General features: G+C 34.9%; 1 protein-coding gene across 1 annotated transcript in view; it reads left to right on the top strand.

Annotated features, from left to right (window-relative positions):
- Positions 1-20,095, top strand: part of Il1rapl1 (interleukin 1 receptor accessory protein like 1) — a 597,494-nt gene that overhangs the window by 547,365 nt on the left and 30,034 nt on the right. Inside the window, exons 6-7 of the mRNA XM_077793664.1 lie at positions 6,895-7,027; positions 8,962-9,107. Coding sequence (XP_077649790.1) covers positions 6,895-7,027; positions 8,962-9,107 — 279 coding nt within the window. The remainder of the gene's footprint in view (positions 1-6,894; positions 7,028-8,961; positions 9,108-20,095) is intronic.

Below are 20,095 nucleotides of genomic sequence, written 5' to 3'. Positions count from 1 at the left end.
GTCCAACAGGATGGTGTCGTATTTTAAGCATGAGTTTTCTGTTTAGTATAACTCAAACCATACAGATTTTTATATTTTGGAATACAAATACAAAATAATATTATAACAGGTGGAAATTTTTAAACTTTGTTAGAAAATGAAAAATCTCCTTTTCTAAAGAAGTCAAATGTTTTTCTGAATTCATAAGGAGGCAATTCTATAATCTACAAATAATAATTTTATGGTTCTTTCAAAACATTACATTGCTTTTTTCATGTCTTATTGCATCAACAGATCCTTTAAAACATTTTCATATCCAAATAAGACCAACAGGTATACTTTTATGCAATTGAAAGGAGATGATACTGTTACCAATTATCTAAGGGTTCCTTTGCTCAATTCAAATAGAAATCTTGCATAGAAAAGGTATACCTCCTTTAATGTTAGCAGCTCTGAGCTTTGAGTGCCAGTGGTTTCCAGTGCTTAGTGTTAGAGGTTTCTCCCTGTTGTTCTTGCAGCTTGAGCTAAAAACTTCTCTTATAGCTGGAGTTTTTCCCAGCAGCTTTTCCTGAAGGTTCTGGCAGCTCTCTGCAACATTCTGGCTGCAACATGTATTGGTGATAAGCCTTGGTGTTATCAGCTCTGGCTGCTGGCAACTGTCAGTACCAGCTCCCCTCAGTATTACCAGCTGTGAGTCCAACCAAGTCCAATAGAAATCTTCTTGAGATAGAAATCACAAATAGGCAAAATAAAATCATCCAAAAGAGGTTTTACTTGGAGTTATGCCACAACATGAGGGGAAACAGAACATGGACTTATTTGATAAGGATAAGAGCCAGTTATAAAGACAAAAAAGGATAGACACTCATATGCTTAGTGTCCTGCTGGCTAACCATAGACTTACTTTTTGATCTTGGGGAGGGGAGGGACTGCTCAAAAAGTAAAGTGAAGACATCTGAAATGACTGCAGAGTGGTGGAGTATTCTAGAGAGGCAGATAATAATAAATGTTGGCAAGCATGTGGAGAAATTAGAAACTTCAAACATTACTGGTAAGAATGTAAAATGGCACAACCACTGAAAAACAGTTCTGCACATCCTAAAAGATTTAAATATTAAATTGTCTCATGACTCAACAATTCCAATCCCAAGTATGTATGCAAGAAATTTTAAAACATACAAAGCTTGTATGAAAATATTCAGAGCAGAAGTATTCATAATAGCCAAAGGGTTGGGGATGTGCCTTAGTGGTAGAGCACTTGCCTATAATGTACAAGGCCTTGGGTTCAGTCCTCAGTACTACAAACATAAAAATTATAATATATATGTGTGTGTGTGTGTGTGTGTGTGTGTGTGTGTGTTGTGTGTGTATGGAGATATATATATATATATATATATATATATATATATATATATATGTATATATTATAGTAGTATACTGGTAACTGTTTTATTATTGGCTCCCCAAATGAAATGAAGTTCTGTCATGATATTTAAGCTATTCCCATCATTATTTTAAGTATAGACAATAAATAAAATAATAAATAATAAATCATTAGCCTCATTCATTGCATTTGACAATTTATAGGGTAAATACTCCCACCATGGCTGATTTCAATTTATGAACATAATGTTACTGTCACTGATTGTGCAGTAATATTATATAGTATTTTCTTTCTTTTTGTATCAGGGATTTAACCCAGGGGCACTTGACCACTAAGCCACATCTCCAGCCCTTTTTTATTTTTTAAATTTTAAGACAGGTTCTGGCTAAGTTACCACAGGCCTCTCTAAGTTGCTGAGGCTGTCCTCAAACTTGTAATCCTCCTGCTTCAGCCTTTCAAGCTGCTGGGATTACAAGTGTGCACCATTATATAGTATTTCCAACATGTAGATACTATCATTGGAAATATAACTAATTTATTTTTTAAGTAAATTAGTTATAGATGGACACAATATCTTTATTTTGTTTATTTTTACATGGTGCTGAGGATCGAACCCAACACCTCATTTGTGTGAGGCAAGTGCTCTGCCACTAAGCCACAACCTCAGTCCCTGTAAATAATTTTTGAGTATCTATTTTAATATAATTTATTTCATTGTGTTCCTGTAATTTAATGTTTTTGTAGTGCTGCAGATCAAACCCAGAGCCTCATGCATGTCAGGGCAGTTTTCTACCCTTAAGCTACACTCCATCCTATAATTTAATTTTTTTTTTTTGGTACTGGGGATTGAACCCATGGGAATTTTGTCACTCTGCTACATCCCCAACCCTTTTTATTTTTAGTTTATTTTAAGACCAGGCCTTCCTAAGTTGCTTAGGACCTTGCAAACTTGCTGAGGCTGACCTCAAACTTGTAATCCTCCTGCCTCAACCTTGGTAATAGTTGGGATTACAGTTGTATGTCACCACACCTGGCCCATAATTTATTTTATTTTATTTTATTTATTTACTTTTTTGGGATTGAACCCAGGGATGCTTAACCCTGAGCCACATCCCAGCCCTTTTTTATTTTTTTTTTCTTTTGAAATGGGGTCTTGCTAAGTTGCTCACAGCCTTGCTAAATTGCTAAGGCTGGCTTTGAATTAATGGTCCTCCTGCCTCAGCCTCCCAAGTCATTTGATTATAGCAGTGTGCCAATGTACCTGGCCCATAATTTAATTTTTAATGACTGTATTTAATAACCTGCTTATAGAATTTCTGAAAATTTAGTACAAGTTGGTAAGGACCATCTCCAACACACCACTGAAATAATACCTGAATGAGGAGATCATTTTTTGCAATGAGTAGGGTAGTTTAAAAGATAGATTTGGTCTATTGAGATATGTACACATGTAGTCTTTAATGAATGAAATTTTGAAAGGGGAAAATAAGGTAAAATGAAAGTTCAAAAGATACTAAGCAAATTATTAACTTGAAATTATTTATTGAATTTCTAATATATTCAATACACTATAATCAGCCCTGGTAATATAAAGGCAAATACCTTTGGAGAATGTATACTCTAGTTGCTAGGTTAGACATGCAAGCACAGCAAATACTGCAAGGACTATATTATGATGAAATACAGATACATTCCAATAGGAATAGAAAAAGAAAGGACAGACTGAACATTTTTTCACAAGGAAAACCAGTTTTTTTTTTTTTTTGGAAAGGTGTTATTTGAGTTGGAACTTAATGGATGAGGAGTACATTAGTTGAAAATGAAGAGAATTCCAAGAAAAGTGTAATCCCAGTTAATTAGCCCAAGGTATAAACACAGTGACATCATTTTTATTTTCTTAATGACTATTTGTTATCATTCCTTATGTATTTGCTCCTATTGTGTGGACATACACCATCTTTACTGAGGCCCCACCTTGCCCCATGAATTTCTACCAAATCCTGGTTCAGCCTAAGAGAAAGGGATGACTGTCCTTCATTCCTTGTTACAAACACGTGGTGATATGCACTTGGGCTCCAAGGTCACAGCTCTCAAGCATATTTAATTGGTCACCATTTCCATGATAAACAGTACTGGATGGACCTAGATTTTCTCAGCAACATTTAGACCCTGGCATATAATCTCAGATATGAACTTGACTTCACCAACCTTCTCTAAGGACTGATTCCACTGGGATTCTAGTGTGTTGCTTGCTAACAAAGCTATGCACAAGAAGGAGAGTGGTGCCTTTTGCTCAGTAACACAAATTGGTACAATTAAGAGAAACCACTGAAAAATCTCTTCACAAAACAGCATTGCTCAAATTGACTTTCTATCTTGCCTATATTGAGAAGCAGCTGGCAGCTCCCCCAAATCAATCAATTCCTCCCCCCTCTCTCATAGCAAACATACACAAATATATATATATATATATATATAATCTATTAGTCTCTACTTTGATATGCTCCCTATTATCACACTGATAACATCATAATGCTCTGCAGTTATTGTCACCACCTATGCTTTATCCTTTTCTAAATTATATAGAAATAATCTGATCTTTGCAGTGACTATTTCTTGTGTGATCCTGGAGCATTGTAACATTCTTAATCCTTCTCAATTCTCTCTGATCTAATCCTAAATTTGAAAATACAGTAAGAGTAATTCCCTTAGAATATAGATGATTCCCTTAGAAGATAAATGTGATAATGTCTGTGCTCTATTTGAAACCCTTCCCCAGCTTTCCACTGCTCTTAAATGAAAGCCTCAACTCTTCACCATGTCCTACATAGAAGAACAGGGCTGCTTATGCTCTAGCCTCATAATGCTCTGCTCTCTCCTCATCCTCAGGATTTGCTCTACTCCAGCCTCCCATGTATATTTCTGCTGCAGCCACTCTGAGCTCATTTTATTTCCCCTATATTTCCCTGAGTTATTCTTACCAATGCTCTTTCTTCTTTGCCTGCAGTGCTTATCTGTTTTTTCCTTCCATTCTTGTCTATTATTTCCATGAATTGTACCCTCTGATCCACAAGAAGAAGCCCAACCCAAGTCTGAGTGGAGTTCTTCTAGGTGCTTTTATGGCACTGCAGATATACTCAATACTGGAGCTCAAAGCAAAGTGGGTATTCAAAGACCCCACATGAGCTTTGATGACTAACAAAGCACAACATTATCCTCATGAGTGCAGGAGCCGTTTTCTAGGTCTGCCATAACAAGGCCTGCAAGTTAAAGAAATGGAAAGTAGTTAAGCTGAGAAAGAAGGGTAATGTGAGAGAATAATTCAAGTCCCAATGAGTGCTTCAAGTTGCCTCTCTGTTCAGAAATGTCAGGGTGAATTTCTAATAGTGTGATCAATATTTATAAGTCCCCATATTTAGCAAAATTGTATTGTAAAATTAGTCAATCTCTAGAGATTTCTATTTATGATTTCCAAGCATTAAGTCCCACCTCAAAACTTGAACTTGATCTCTTAAATCACAGATAAATGAATTATTTATATATACATTTTTATTTTTTATTTTTTTGGTATAGGGGATTGAACTCAGAGGCACTCAACCAAGCTTTTTTTTTTCTTTTTTTGTATTTTATATAGAGACAGGGTTTCACTGAGTTGCTTAGTGCCTCACTTTTGCTGAGGCTGGCTTTGAATTCACAATCCTCTTGCCTCAGCCTCCTGAGCCCCTGGGATTAAGGTGTGAAGCACCATGCCCAGTATGTACCTTTTTAAACCCCTGCAATATATCATGATTCTGATTTGAAACTTGCTGTTGAATTTATGACTACTTGACAGTATAACAGGTAATTCAGTTACATAAAAAGAACTAATGTTCTCATGAAAACATAAGATATTTGATTTAAGAGTATTTTATAATTTTGGTCAATACTTTCCATAGAAATTTGTAGTTGACTTCCAGTCAGTAAGATTGATATTCATTTATCCATTTTGTTGTGTAAATATCCTCCAAAAGAGAGAGGAATTCCATATTAAAATATTTCAAGAATATTTACGTACAATAACTAATAATGAAAGATCCTTCTAGAAGCTCCATTTTGCCTCTTAAAAGTTGCTAGATAATTTCTGGACTTGCCTTATGTGGTCATCAGTGATAACTATTATATATAGAATCAAAGTCAGCGAGGAAACTCTTGGAGAACATGTGGACATGAACAAAGATAAAAGCAGAAGGATTATAATTTGCCATCTTAAAATATTATAAGAGCAAGTTTTTAAATAACTCCTCTTATCCAACACACATAATTAAGAGAACAAGACTAATTTTAACTAAAAAAATGTGTTTTTTTGTAGAAGTAAATTAGAAAATACCCATGCCTGCTTTCTAAGCAAGTATATCTCAATGAATTTTGCCTTTCTCTGTGTTCATGTTGTAGAAATGGTCATAAGCACAATTTTGAAAGATGTTAAAGATGTTCACTAATAATATAACTCAGAGCATACTTCTGAGATTTCCAGTACTGAGGAATTTCCTTCTTTGCACTTTAAAATCATAGAGTTATCAGGACCCTCTAGTAATAATATATGGCTACAACTAATTGAAAAAGTTTTCTCAAGATTTCCCTTTCCCCATTGCAACTGGAGTAGGCTCTTACTTCACCCCATATCACCTCCCAATTTCTGACTCCATTTCATAAAACTATTGTGTGTGAGAATATTTTAGTTTTGTAGTGTTGGCTGAGGTTTGGGTAAACCAGGTATTTACAGAATGGCACAAACCATTCTGCAGGCATTAACTTCACTTCCACCTTTTAGTGTGGGACTTCCACTTACCTTATTAAGTAGTCAACTAACCTGTGTTCACCATTATAATAGTCCTTCCTGAGCATCATAGTGAAATTCACAGTAGTATTGTTGATTTTATCTCTAATGAAAATCCCAAACATTTACTAACATGAATTGTTTGTTTTTAAATACATGTTTCTATCTAGAGATGTATTAAAATGATATTCTTTGTAAGAAAAAATTCTTAACAGCATTTTCTTGGTTTCCCAGATTTATAGTTTATTTTCTTTTTCAGCTAAACAGTGTGCTCGCTTTCCATTTCCTGCATTCAAGACTAAGAAACATTTCCTACCTGCCTTATAGAATGTTGTAGTTATGAATGTTATGTACCCTCTGATATCATGCCTCAAGAAGGGCACATTACCTCTGTGGTATCCTTCCCAATAATTCATAACCTCAATCTAATCATGAGAAAACATCAGGTAAACTTAATTGGAAGAACATTCCATAGAATAACTGACTGGTCTTCTTCTAAATCTTATAAGTAACTCTCATTCCATTAAATAAGCAATTCTGTAAAAAAGCACACATTCTATAAATTTAACAAAGATGGGAAAATACCTGAAAAAATATTCTTTTAGAAAGATGTTTCATTAAATCAACAAAGTGTTCAAAATGTTACCTTCCAGTTTGCCTAAAATAAGTGTGTACAAATAGTTTTATGACACATTTCCATCACTTCTCTCCACAGGTGACTCGGCTAATCTAACCTGCAGAGCTTTCTTTGGGTACAGTGGAGATGTCAGTCCTTTAATTTATTGGATGAAAGGAGAGAAGTTTATTGAAGATCTTGATGAAAATCGAGTTTGGGAAAGTGACATTAGGTAAAATAATTTTTTTCTTTTAACTTGTACATTCATTCAAGTTATCATTTGCTCTGTGAATGAATAAAAAGTTAACTACTCACTCCCCAAAAGTGATTTTTTTGTTTCCTATTATCATAATTAAAATACTATAATATTTGAGGACAAAGAAACAAAGTTTTATAAAGAAACTGATTATGGAATTGTAAAATATGAATTCCATTTGCAAAGAATGTAAAAGAACTTTAAAAGATGTGCTTCACTAAAGAATATACTTAGTATGAGACTAAAATACTATTAAATATAGAAAATATAGAAGCCCATTCTATCTTTGGAAAAAATCAGTGAGCCTTTTGTTTGTAAAAGCTTTTTTTTTTTAATTATTGAGAGGAAACATGAACAAGACACAAGGACTCAAACAAAATATCCATCATTTCCTTTTATGTTTTTATATATTTAAGATACAAAGTAGAATATAAAACACTTGATGGAGTGACAAAGGATTTATAAAACATTTTAATAATCTTTCTCAGTCTTTCAGGTCTAAATATTTATTTAATAGAAATGATATGAAGAGAACCAACCAATTAAAATACCATCTATTTTGAAGGTGTTAATGCTTTAGCCTCTTTATTTTTTCAATGTACCTACGTATTTATTAACTTACTTTTGAGTATAAAGTCATTCAATGATGACTAAACTTATGCTTAGGCATAAGTACTTATTTTTAATCATGACATAAATAAGAAGATACTCATAATCATAACTAAATCAAAATAATAATGATCCTTCTCCCATCTAAAGTTTTCATATTCTAATATATATATGATGTATTTAAACCATGGTTCCCTTTTTAAATGTTAAGACTTTTAAAACCTTATCCAATGTAGAAGAGAAAATGTTTTTCAGTAAAAAATAAAAACATACAAGCTGTCATATAAGATTACTTCTATTGGAATCTTATTTTTGGCATCCATTATACAAGAATATCTCAGTCTGGAATGCTCTAAGTGGATTCTGGAAAGCCTGGATGGGCAATTGTCCAATGTGTACTAAAAATGTCCCTCTGCCATTCTTCATACATAAAACTACCCTACTATACTCTTTTCTCTGACCCACACTCTTGGAAATGCTACAATTAAAGAGGGACCATATCCTTCTAGCTTTTATTCTCTTTAGTTTTGTGTGTGTCTGGGGAAGGTTCTAGAAAGGTATTTTTCTTTACTTCTGCATTAAGAAGTGCTGCACAGAGATGAATTATCAAACAGATAGGAGGGTGAGGGGAAACATTGAGAGCAGGCAAATGGATCTCTAGTTTGAAGAAGTTTTCCATTTACTCTTAGAGATTGCTAATTATCTAACAGTGAGGTTAGTTAGCATTTATCAGTCATTTAAAATGTCAGAGTTAAATGCTTATCAGAACTTTTAATCTACAGTTTTGTAAATTCATATTTTTTTTAAAATAGGCAACTGGTTGTATTATTCATGGAAGTCAGGCTGAAGGTTTCAAATGAAACGTCAAAATAGCTTAGAAATTTTCTTTTCTTTCTTTATAAAAATTGGCCTGATATATAATTAGGGCTCCAACCTAAGACTTTAAAATTTCTTATCTCCCTTCATATCATATTTCTTCTTAAAGGAAAGGCAATTTATAAACTTTTCTTCAAGGTCTCTTTCACCTATTTATTATGACACTATGATTGTCCTGCTAAGAGAGATAATTAACTGCAACTTCATTAGCATCTACAAAGACAAGCTTCCTCATTAGAAGTAAAGAAAAAAAGGGCATGATATAATTTAATTAGCCTAGCATCAATCCAGAGCCACATTTGAAGCACAGATTCTGTAGATAATTTCATATTAGATTCAGATTCATCTACCTTTCTTTCTTTTTTATGTATGTGTATGTGTATGTTTGTGTGGGATTTTTTGTTTCGTTTTGCTTTATGTTTTAGAATTCTTAAGGAGCATCTTGGAGAACAAGAAGTTTCTATCTCATTAATTGTGGACTCTGTGGAAGAGGGTGACTTGGGAAATTACTCTTGTTATGTTGAAAATGGAAATGGACGTCGCCATGCCAGCGTCCTCCTTCATAAACGGGGTAAGTGCAATCTTCTACACTTGAGTGATAAACTGAGCATACAGTGGAGGCAAATAATTGGAACCACAAAAAAATAAATTTTATTTTTATACAGAAACTTATACAAAATAAAACAATAAATTAGTGTTATGATCATCAAGAAAGACAGTACCAAGGATGAGTGAATTAGCTCCAGTTCTAGAGTCAAATTTGGAATCCTTGCTCTGATTTAATACTGTATAATATTGAGCAAGAGGGCTGGGGTTATGGCTCAGTGAAAGAACACTCTCCTAGCACGTGCAAGGTGCTGGGTTCTATCCTCAGCACCACATAAAAATAAATAAATAAAATAAAGGTATTAAAAAATATATTCAGCAAGATATTTAACTTCCCCTGCTATCCGTTTCTTGATATATAGAATGATACGATATAAAGATAAAAGATATCAACTTGAAGGAGTTGACATAGCATCTATATGCAGAAAATATTTATTTAAATGGTACTTATTATCAAAAATAGGCATTAGGTTATTAAAAATAAGCTAAATGTTTTTAGATCAAAGATTGTGTACATTTCTGGAAAGTTATCCCTCTAGTGAAAGAACCATGTGTGATTAATTTCCCAGTGCAGTTCTTCTTGATAGTTTTCTACATTGTGTAACTTTTATATATGTAATGTTCTCCCATAATTAACAATAATTTATTATAAGTAATATAGGGCATGGTTGAGTGTAGCATCTGCCATAGTAACTGACTTCACAGCAGCCCCATCACCTTATACAAAGGGTTAAATATGTGTGTGTGTGTGTGTGTATGTGTGTGTGTACATTGAATTGTTTTAAATTAGAGATGATTGTAATATGTGAGGCATGCCTTGACTCAGTAACATTTTGCATGCACATTACATAAGAAAAATATATTTTTCCACATTATGCTAAGTAAAACTTTCTAGTCTTTGGGATAAGTACACTTGATGTTCTCTTACTCAGCAAATTTATAATGATTTTAATTTCAAAGCACATGTTTAATCCTAGACTATTTGAGGTTTGGAAAGAAAGAGAACATGAAGACTTTCCCCTACTTTATTGGGTGATAGATTCCTTTGAATAATATTACTGAAAGCTATTAAAATAGACACCTCTGTTGTCAAGGTGACTACAATATTAAAATAGTCTATTCTTTTGGGATGTGAGACAAGGAGAAATGTAAGTAGCATCTAGCAATATGATTCTTTCTGTAGCTTAATATGCAGCTAATCAGTAAAGGAATCTGAGTAGAAATATCATAGAAATACAAGGACAGAAATAGTTTTTCAGGATTAGAAGCAACTTAAATGTCATGGAACTTACCTACTCATCCTTCCATAACATCTTCCCAAGTGGCCCATCAGCTTTTATTGGATTATATTTCCTCACAAGGAAACCCATTTTATCATTGGGGGTGGGGGATGCTGTTCAAAGGCATCCCTATTTCACCATTTATTCAATGGCTCTAGTTCTATGCTTTTAAATATTCTTTCCCAATATAGCCCTTCAAATGTTGGATGACAGTCACCATAAACCTGCTGGACCTTCATTTCTTTATTCGTATGCATGAAACCTTTCCAGTATTCTTTTTTTTTTGGGGGGGGGGATGGTTGTACTGGGGATTGATCTCAGAGGCACTCGACTACTGAGCCACATCCCCAGCCTTATTTTGTATTTAGAGACAGGGTCTCACTGAGTTGCTTAGGGCCTCACTTTTGCTGAGGCTGGCTTTCAGGGGTGGGGGGATGATGGCCAGCATCTTTTGGGGGCTTCTTCTTACCCACGGGAGTCCAAGCTACCCTAAAACTTACAATCTCAGATAATTAGTAACAAAGCACAAATAGTCAGAATATATTTACAGAATGTGAAGCCCCTGATAGATCTAGTGCACATGGGTTCGGAAACTAGACAAAGGGAAAATGGTTCCAGTAGTTTATTTAAAGGGGTACATCAAAGGCAGAGATAAGGTTTCTAGGGCAGAGGCTTGATTCATGATGTCTTGCAGTCAGAAGGTTGATTGACATCTTAGGTACTATGTGGGCCATGGCAGAACAGGAAAGAGATTCACATTGTCCCTGGGCAATTGACCAAATGAAATGTCCACTGGCCATTCCCAGACACCAGATGTCTCTATCTATGAAGCTTCCATGCACAGTCACCCACATGGAACCCATGAACAGATCCTGACAGCTGGCTTTGAATTCTTAATCCTCCTGTCTCAGTCTCCTGAGCCACTGGGATTACAGGCTTGCACCACCATGCCCGGCTCCAACATTCTTATCACTCTCTTGCATATATTCTAATTGAAGAATTTGAATTATTCCTTATGAACGGAAGTAGTAGAGAGATGTTATATTAAATATATAAAAATCTGCTTTTTTGGACAACATGTATTTCTCTAGAGGGCAAGATAGGGGTAACAGTTAAATAGCAATCAATCACAAGGAGAGGGGAAGGAAAACAAATAGTATCTAAGGATAAAGCTATTTAAGCTCTGATTTTGCAGACAGGCACAGAGCCAGGAAGGGTCAAAACCTCCCAGGATATTTTACCAGATTTAGCCTGAGATTAATTTGCCCAAAGCTACAAAAGCTTCTAGTTATAGAAGAACAAACAAATGAGGAATCAAGGAAATTATCTGGAAAAAACTTTCCAGCAAAGTCTGATTCCTTAATCATGGAAAAGAAAATTGTGGCCAAATTTTCAGTTTTAAATATTTAAGTCTCACATGTTTTTTTTTTATTTTTTTTTAATTTGTGTGTGTATCAAGAGCATTTTGTTCTGATTAAAATGAACACATTAAGCCAGGCATGATGGTGCATACCTGTAATCCCAGTGGCTCAGGAGGCTGAGGCAGGAGGATTACAAATTCAAAGCTAGCCTCAAAAACTTAGTGAGGCTCTAAGCAATTTAGTGAGACCCTGTCTCAAAATAAAACATAAAAAGGGCTGGGGATGTGGCTCAGTGGTTAAACACCTCTGGGTTCAATCCCTGGTACTGAAAAATTAAATTAAAGCATTAAGAAGTCAAAAAGAGCTGGCACAATGGGAGAGGTCTATAATCCCAGTGACCCAAGAAGCTGAGAGAGGAGGATCCCAAGTTCAAGTTTAGCCTCAGCAATTTTTTTGTTTATTTTTTATTGGTTGTTCAAAACATTACAAAGCTCTTGACATATCATATTTCATACATTTGATTCAAATGGGTTATTAACTCCCATTTTTACCCCATATACAGATTGCAGAATCACATCAGTTACACATCCATGTTTTTACATATTGCCATACTAGTGACTGTTGTATTCTACTACCTTTCCAATCTTCTACTATCCCCCCTCCCCTCCCCTCCCATTTTCTCTCTCTACCCCATCTACTGTAATTCATTTCTCCCCCTTGTTTTTTATCCCCTTTCCCCTCACATCCTCTTATACGTAATTTTGTATAACAGTGAGGGTCTCCTTCCATTTCCATGCAATTTCCCTTCTCTCTCCCTTTCCCTCCCACCTCTCGTCCCTGTTTAATGTTAATATTTTTCTCCTGCTCTTCCTCCCTGCTCTGTTCTTAGTTGCTCTCCTTATATCAAAGAAGACATTTGGCATTTGTTTTTTAGGGATTGGCTAGCTTCACTTAGCATAATCTGCTCTAATGCCATCCATTTCCCTGCAAATGCCATGATTTTGTCATTTTTTAGTGCAGAGTAATACTCCATTGTGTATAAATGCCACATTTTTTTATCCATTCATCTATTGAAGGGCATCTAGGTTGGTTCCACAGTCTAGCTATTGTGAATTGTGCTGCTATGAACATCGATGTAGCTGTATCCCTATAGTGCGCTCTTTTAAGGACTTCAGGGAATAGTCCGAGAAGGGCAATAGCTGGGTCAAATGGTGGTTCCATTCCCAGCTTTCCCAGGAATCTCCATACTGCTTTCCAAATTGGCCGCACCAATTTGCAGTCCCACCAGCAATGCACAAGTGTACCCTTTTCCCCACATCCTCGCCAGCACTTGTTGTTGTTTGACTTCATAGTGGCTGCCAGTCTTACTGGAGTGAGATGGTATCTTAGGGTGGTTTTGATTTGCATTTCTCTGACTGCTAGAGATGGTGAGCATTTTTTCATGTACTTATTGATTGATTGTATGTCCTCCTCTGAGAAGTGTCTGTTCAGGTCCTTGGCCCATTTGTTGATTGGGTTATTTGTTCCTTATTGTCTAATTTTTTGAGTTCTTTGTATACTCTGGATATTAGGGCTCTATCTGAAGTGTGAGGAGTAAAGATTTGTTCCCAGGATGTAGGCTCCCTGTTTACCTCTCTTATTGTTTCTCTTGCTGAGAAAAACCTAGCCTCAGCAATTTAATGAAACCCTGTCTCAAAATAAAAAATAAAATGGGCTGAGGATGTGACTCTGTGGTAAAGTTACCCTGGGTTCAATCCCCAGGACCATTTTTTTTAAATGACAGAAAATACTTCAAAGTTATATACTGTAAAAGTCCCTCTTAAAGTCAGTGGGTGCTTTCCTTTTAAGGGAGCTGGAGTTAATGACTTATCAATTTGCAAAGGCAGTAATAGATGTAAACTCAGGCTCTTGAAGGGCTCATTATCATGTAGAATAATCCCACCAGTCAACATATGACATCATTGCAACTTTATCACCCCTGCCTGGTTCAAAAGGGCCAGACTCAGCATATGTGAGCCCATAGGTCTGGATCTTTGATCAGAGGGTCCCTAAGAAAGTAAAATGTCTTCATGCTAGCAATCATCTAATTATCAGATGAGTCGCAATATAACTTAGAGAACAAAGGGTCACAAAAACTACTGCAAGCTGTCACTATTAATCTTGTGTTTTTGTCATTGACTCCCCAATTTCCTAATTTATAGTCTTCCTTTTGAAAAACTCCCTGAAAAATATATTACAACATTTGTTTGACACAGATCTTGTACACAATAAATGGCCATCTGTTCTGGCAGGTGAACTTTAGCAGGGCATACCTTTGCTAAAGTTATCTAAGTGTTTTTCTTCTATTCTTAACCTTTCGTTCTCCATTATTGACATAATAACATGATTTCAGAGCCCTGTAGCAGGTGGCATAGATTCATTTGAAACATCACTTCCATCTACCAAATGAGTCTACATTTGATCTAGGCTGGATCCTGCATTAGCCTTTTATCTTTATAAAAGAGTCTTAATTTTGTAAAAAGCCAGTTGAAAATCCACCAAGAAATTTGACCAGTAAAAAAATCTTGCTTGAGAGTATAAAAAACCGTCAAATTTTTTTTGCACCAGAGAAGATATTTGGAAAGTTAGAATCATGCCAGATATACAATGTAGATATATTTTACTTACTATACAGAGTACTAACATATGCAATGAAAGAGAGTTGAGGAATGAAAGCACAAGGTCCATGGGGAACTATTGGTCTATAACTGCCCTACTTCTTACTCTCTGCTGTAGCTCAGAGCTTCTATTCAGTCCTTTTTGACAGTCCCCAGCCTAGCAAGCTTGGGAGTTAGATCCTGGATTCAAAAATAATCAAAATAAAGTGTTGATTCATTAGTTATCAGGTTATTTATTATGCTTCTCATTGCCCATACTTGATTGAATTTGACATCTTGATGCCATCTCTTAATCTTTTACCCAGATGACTTTGCTTGGTTTCTCATGGCTACTTTGTGTCTTGACGCTGATTTTCAGTTTTCCTCCAATTCTGACCTTTCCTGATGCCTCCATTTTGTATGTTTTCCATTTCTCTGATTCAAATAATAATCCAGATGGATATCCAGCAGCACTGTGCTCTGGCCTCAGGCATACCTGATTCTGCATCCATCAGTTAGTACTGAATTTCTTTGTTCTACTTATCTTTCATCTGTACTCTCACTTTGGATGACCTCACAGTGTGGACATGTTTACTATCTGTAGCCAAATACTATAGTGATGAAAGACATGTACCCAGTGTTACTAGGCCCAGGTCTGGCTTCTCACCACTTGAAAGCCAATACTCAAGAGATGAGAGTCAGAGGAAGGAAGTCAATTTTATTCAAGGGCCAGGACCCTGGAAGATGAAGGGGGCTATCATCCTCAAAGCTCCATTTAGGGAACTCAAAGGTACAAAGGGCCTTTACAGGAAGAGAAAGAAGGATTAGGGTGGCAATGGGCAGAAAGATTAGGTGCTGAGCAAGGTCTTTGTCTTCCAGGAAGTGTGTCTCTTTTTTCTCTCCTCTGGTCACAATATCTCAATCCACTTTGACCTCCTGAAGCTAGTTCATGTAGTTGTTTAGACAGACATACTACTTTTCTACAAGCTAAACATCACAGCAATTTACATGCTTTGTGTTTTTTATATAGAAAATTAAAGAATAAGAAGTGACATTACACATTCTGATGTTATCTGAAGGTTACCAGATGTTGTGGTTTCTGAAAATGTAAAGAAAGATTATTTAGCAATTAAGATCTTAAACATTAATATGTAGCCTCTCTTTAGAATTTGGAATGCCAGGCAAAGGGATGGGATGTTAACTTGTAAAGGGCAAATGGAAGGGAAGTAACCTGGCAAAAGACAACTTGCAAAGGAGCAACCATGGTTACATTGGGAGCAAGGCTGACTGTGCTCAAGACCAAACTCTTCTTACTAGCTGTGCTATCTTGGGAAAACCATTCCATCTCTGTGAGCCTCAGATTTCTCTTCCATAAAATGGGAGTAATAAGAAGTCTTATCACAAAGAGTAGCTGTGAGTTTAAATAAACTCATATATGTCAATACTTATCACAGTGACTGACATACTTAGCATCCAACAAATGTTAACAAGCTATTACAAGATTTCCGTGCTACATGATATTCTGGGTAATGAAGATGCATCAATTGTGTTTTCCATTAAAAATTCCCTGAATTCTAATTTATTTTTGATTAAAATGGTCAGTTTTAGCTCTAACAATTTTGTTTCATCAATTCTAAATTTGAACTTATCATAGATTTACTTTGGTTTGAATATGCTGTCATATAGGAAAGCTTCATTCATTTATTCATACATTTAATGACTATTAAGAACACACTATATGACTGGCATTGTGCTAACCACTCATAAAATTAAATGAATAGAAAATGAAGACCAGTATCATTTGGAATGCCATCAACTACATTTTAAATTACACTGATATCAAGCATTTTTAATATAGAATCGTGCTTCCTAGTGAATGTTTGACTTTGAAATTGTCACACCAAAGATTTCATTAACAATTCTGCTGTGAATGATTTTATTATTTTTATTGATTACAATAATATGGCAATTCATCACAAAGTAGTTTAGGAAATGGCAATGTAACTATCTGAGAGACTTATCACTAGTTAATAATGGTAAACATCTAGATTTTCTCTATTCCCATCAAAACCATTTTACTTCTTGTATGCACTCTCTTTTACTCTACAAAGAATGCAATCAATAGGAATTAGACTTGCTCAATAAACTCCATTGTTCTCAAAATATCTTTAGTAATATAATTAACATATATATATATCACTTAAGATGCATTGTTTTAAAACTGGATGAATTTAAACCCAGTGGACTCCTTATCTCTTCTTGTAATGAATCACCTTTTTAATATGTGCCTCATCCTTGTTTTTAATTTGTCTATTACATTTATTTATTGAGTAATTCAGTAAAATCATAAAATTTTGTAAACCTCTCTTTGATGCTGGCCATTTGACATCTTTCACCACTAATTTCAGAATATTTAAAAGTCAAACCTTGAAAACACGAATGGTTTGACTCTACTTTGTATTCAACCAGAGACATGAAAAATTGTGTTTTATTTGTATTATATGAATTGAATTGCATTTTGCTGTCATATATAACAAATTAGAATAAATAAAATCAATATATTTTTTAAAAAGCCAAACCTGGCTCAGTAAATATCCTACCTTCTATATGGGAACATCTTCCTAAAAAGGCAATGATCCATTAAGAGCCGAATTGGTGTCCATGAAAAAGTTAACTTGTAATGAGTGTTAGCTTATGCAATGTCAAAATGTTATGTTGCTGTAGCATCTCCGAATCAGAACTTTGACATTTTGCAGTCAATTTTTTCTTCCATCCTATATCGTTTTTCTTGATTCTCTGCTCCTCAATTATGTGAAACAACTAAACAGCAAGCATCAGCTTCATATTATTTTTTTTGGTAACTAATGCTGAAACAAATAAATAAACATACACAGAGGCTATGATAAATGTCAGTGGCACAAATTGTCTACATTGTTCAATAAAACAATCTTGTACCTTTGAGCTTCTTGATAAGGGACATTCCAGTGAAGCTATTTGATTACCACCAAACTTAGTTTTGCCTTTCAGTCAATTTGGTCACTCAATTTTCTTCCCTGTGAACAATTTCCAAGAGGCATATTTGTTGGGAAAAAAGGACTACTGTCTGTAATGATTAGCTTATTTCTCATTTAATAAAAATAACAAGGGTATGATTCTGGGCAAAAACAATATCAGGCCATAAGAATTAATAAACTCAGGGCTGGGGCTGGAGCTTAGTGGTAGAGTGCTTGCCTCACACATGTGAGGCACTGGGTTCGATCCTCAGCACCACATAAAAACAAATAATCAAAATAAAGGTATTTGTCCATCTACAAGTAAAAAAAAAACATGAAAAAGAAAAACAGTATTAATAAACTCAAAGTTTTATCATTCATGTTGACCAAAGCCTTTAAGTATTTACTTATACATAGTCATAGTTACTGTAAGTTCTTCATTTGCTTTATTGTTTTACTCTTGTTTTTCTAACTAAATGTTAAATTATTGATAAAGATCTTTTACTTCTCTATTATTTTCAGTTACTAAATGTGATGAATGAATTGATTAAATGTTTTCTGAGTAATCTACATACAGTAGGGTTTCTCAATCTTGTCTCTATTGTCTACATGATTCTTTGTTGTGATGGGTGCTGTCCTGTACATTGTACATTGTTTAGAAGCATCCCTGGCTCCTACCCATCAGGTGCTTATAGTACCTTCATAGTTGTGACAACCAAAATTGTCTCTAGACATTGTCAAATATCCAGGGACAGGGGCCATACAATTGTTCCCAGTTGAGAACTATTGCTATACATTATGGATATCAGAAACTCAATTCCTTCCTTGAAATGTTTTTAGCACCTAAGCTACTGAAATCAGGGAAATTCAAAATAGAAGCACAAATATTTTCACCTTGAAAACCCTATAAAATCACACCAAATTTGATTAAATGTTCAACATAATAAGAGTTTATACTACAGGAATAGACAAGTTAGATTGTTTGGGTTTCCACTCTTGGAGCATCACCTAGAAATCCCTATCCTAGTGGTTTGCAAACTTTGTAGTACACCCAAATCACCTAGGGAGCTTGTTAAATCGTAATTCACATTCACTAATCTGGGGTGAAACTCAAGAGTTGAATTTCAATAAAGTTCCTTATTGATGCTGCTTCTACTGGTCTGTGGACCACAACTGGCATACTAAGGCCCTTGCCAAGACAACAGATTCTTCTAAAAAACATAGTAGCATCTAATACATAATGAGAAATTAGCTTTCTAAGTTCACTGTTTCTATGAGAAAGGAATAAATACAAGTATAATCAGTGGGATTATTTCCATCTAATTGCCTCATTCTTTTTACATAGTCAACACCTTTGAACTTTTTTAAACATTGGTACATTGCTCTCACTCTCTACTCTTAATGAGGTTACTTGCCTCACATATTCAATGAAATTGTGCCTTATAGAATGCATTCACTACTCAGAGAGATGTTTGAGAGGCCACTCTCTTCAAGTATTAAAATAATTAACCTCTTAAATAAAGAGGGCCCTCATTGTTGGACCAAGTTCCTACATTCCCTGTTTTAAAAATACACTTAAGAATTTTTCAACATACATATGGATATATATATATATATATATATATATATATATATATATATATATCAGCCTATGCTAATAGGCTGTATATTATATTCAACCTATACAAATAGGAATTACCAAAGAGCAAAAAGATACTTGGTAAACAGTCTATACTACTAATTTCCTGTTTTACATTCTACTAAATTTCATTTACATTTAATGAGAAAGGATGCTCATAGTATGGGGACTGAATGATCACATATTACTGGTTGCCCAAATAGCTGCAAACCAGGCAAAAAAAAAAAAAAAAGAAAGAAAGAAAGAAAGAAAAATAGCACAAACAAGATAAACTCTGCCAACATATCCTAAAGTTTTATTCATTTTAACAGGTATCTGTCTAGCATCTAAATGAGGCTATAAAACAAAAATAAGCGTGAAGTGAGGGCCAAGGGACTCCATTGGAACTTACATCCTTGTATCATAAAATGACAAACAGACTATTTAGAAAAAATAATTCAGTTTAAAACATTTGTAGGAAGCCCACCCAAATCAACTAGTACATACACAGCAGAATTTGACATGTGTGATCAGAGAGCATAAGCAAGAGAGCATATTTTGGGCTACCACCTGTCAACAATCACTTATTCTTCCTTCTCAGATCCACCTTTATATTCTCATTATTTCTAGGTCAAATAAACCATTCATTGGTGATGTATCATATCTCACTTGAAATCTCACTTCACTGCAGACTATTCAAAGGAGATAATTCATAAAATGCTGTTTCATGAAAAGCAACAAGTCATACCCATTCAATAAAATATGCACTGAGTGCCAGCTATGGGTATAGCATCTGGTTAAGTATCCTTTGGAGTTAAGTCACTACTTCCCAAGGGATGTCTCTCACCATTCTGGTGCTTTAAAGCAACATTGTTTGGGAAAGGGAGATGGTTATGCATTTATAGGACTATGAATTCCAGCATTTGGTTGAGAAGTGGCACAACTGGGTCATAAAATGCAAAATATAACTTTTAATAAGCAGTTTCTGTATGTCAAACTTTGACAACCAGATCAGTAAAGTGAGAAATTAGACGTGACACATAAAAAATGCTAACTACTCTCTCA

This window comes from Urocitellus parryii, chromosome X, assembly GCF_045843805.1.
Source record: "Urocitellus parryii isolate mUroPar1 chromosome X, mUroPar1.hap1, whole genome shotgun sequence".
In the NCBI taxonomy this organism is placed as follows: domain Eukaryota; kingdom Metazoa; phylum Chordata; class Mammalia; order Rodentia; family Sciuridae; genus Urocitellus; species Urocitellus parryii.
The sequence above is the reverse complement of the archived record's forward strand: the minus strand, read 5'-3'. Positions and strand labels throughout refer to the sequence as shown.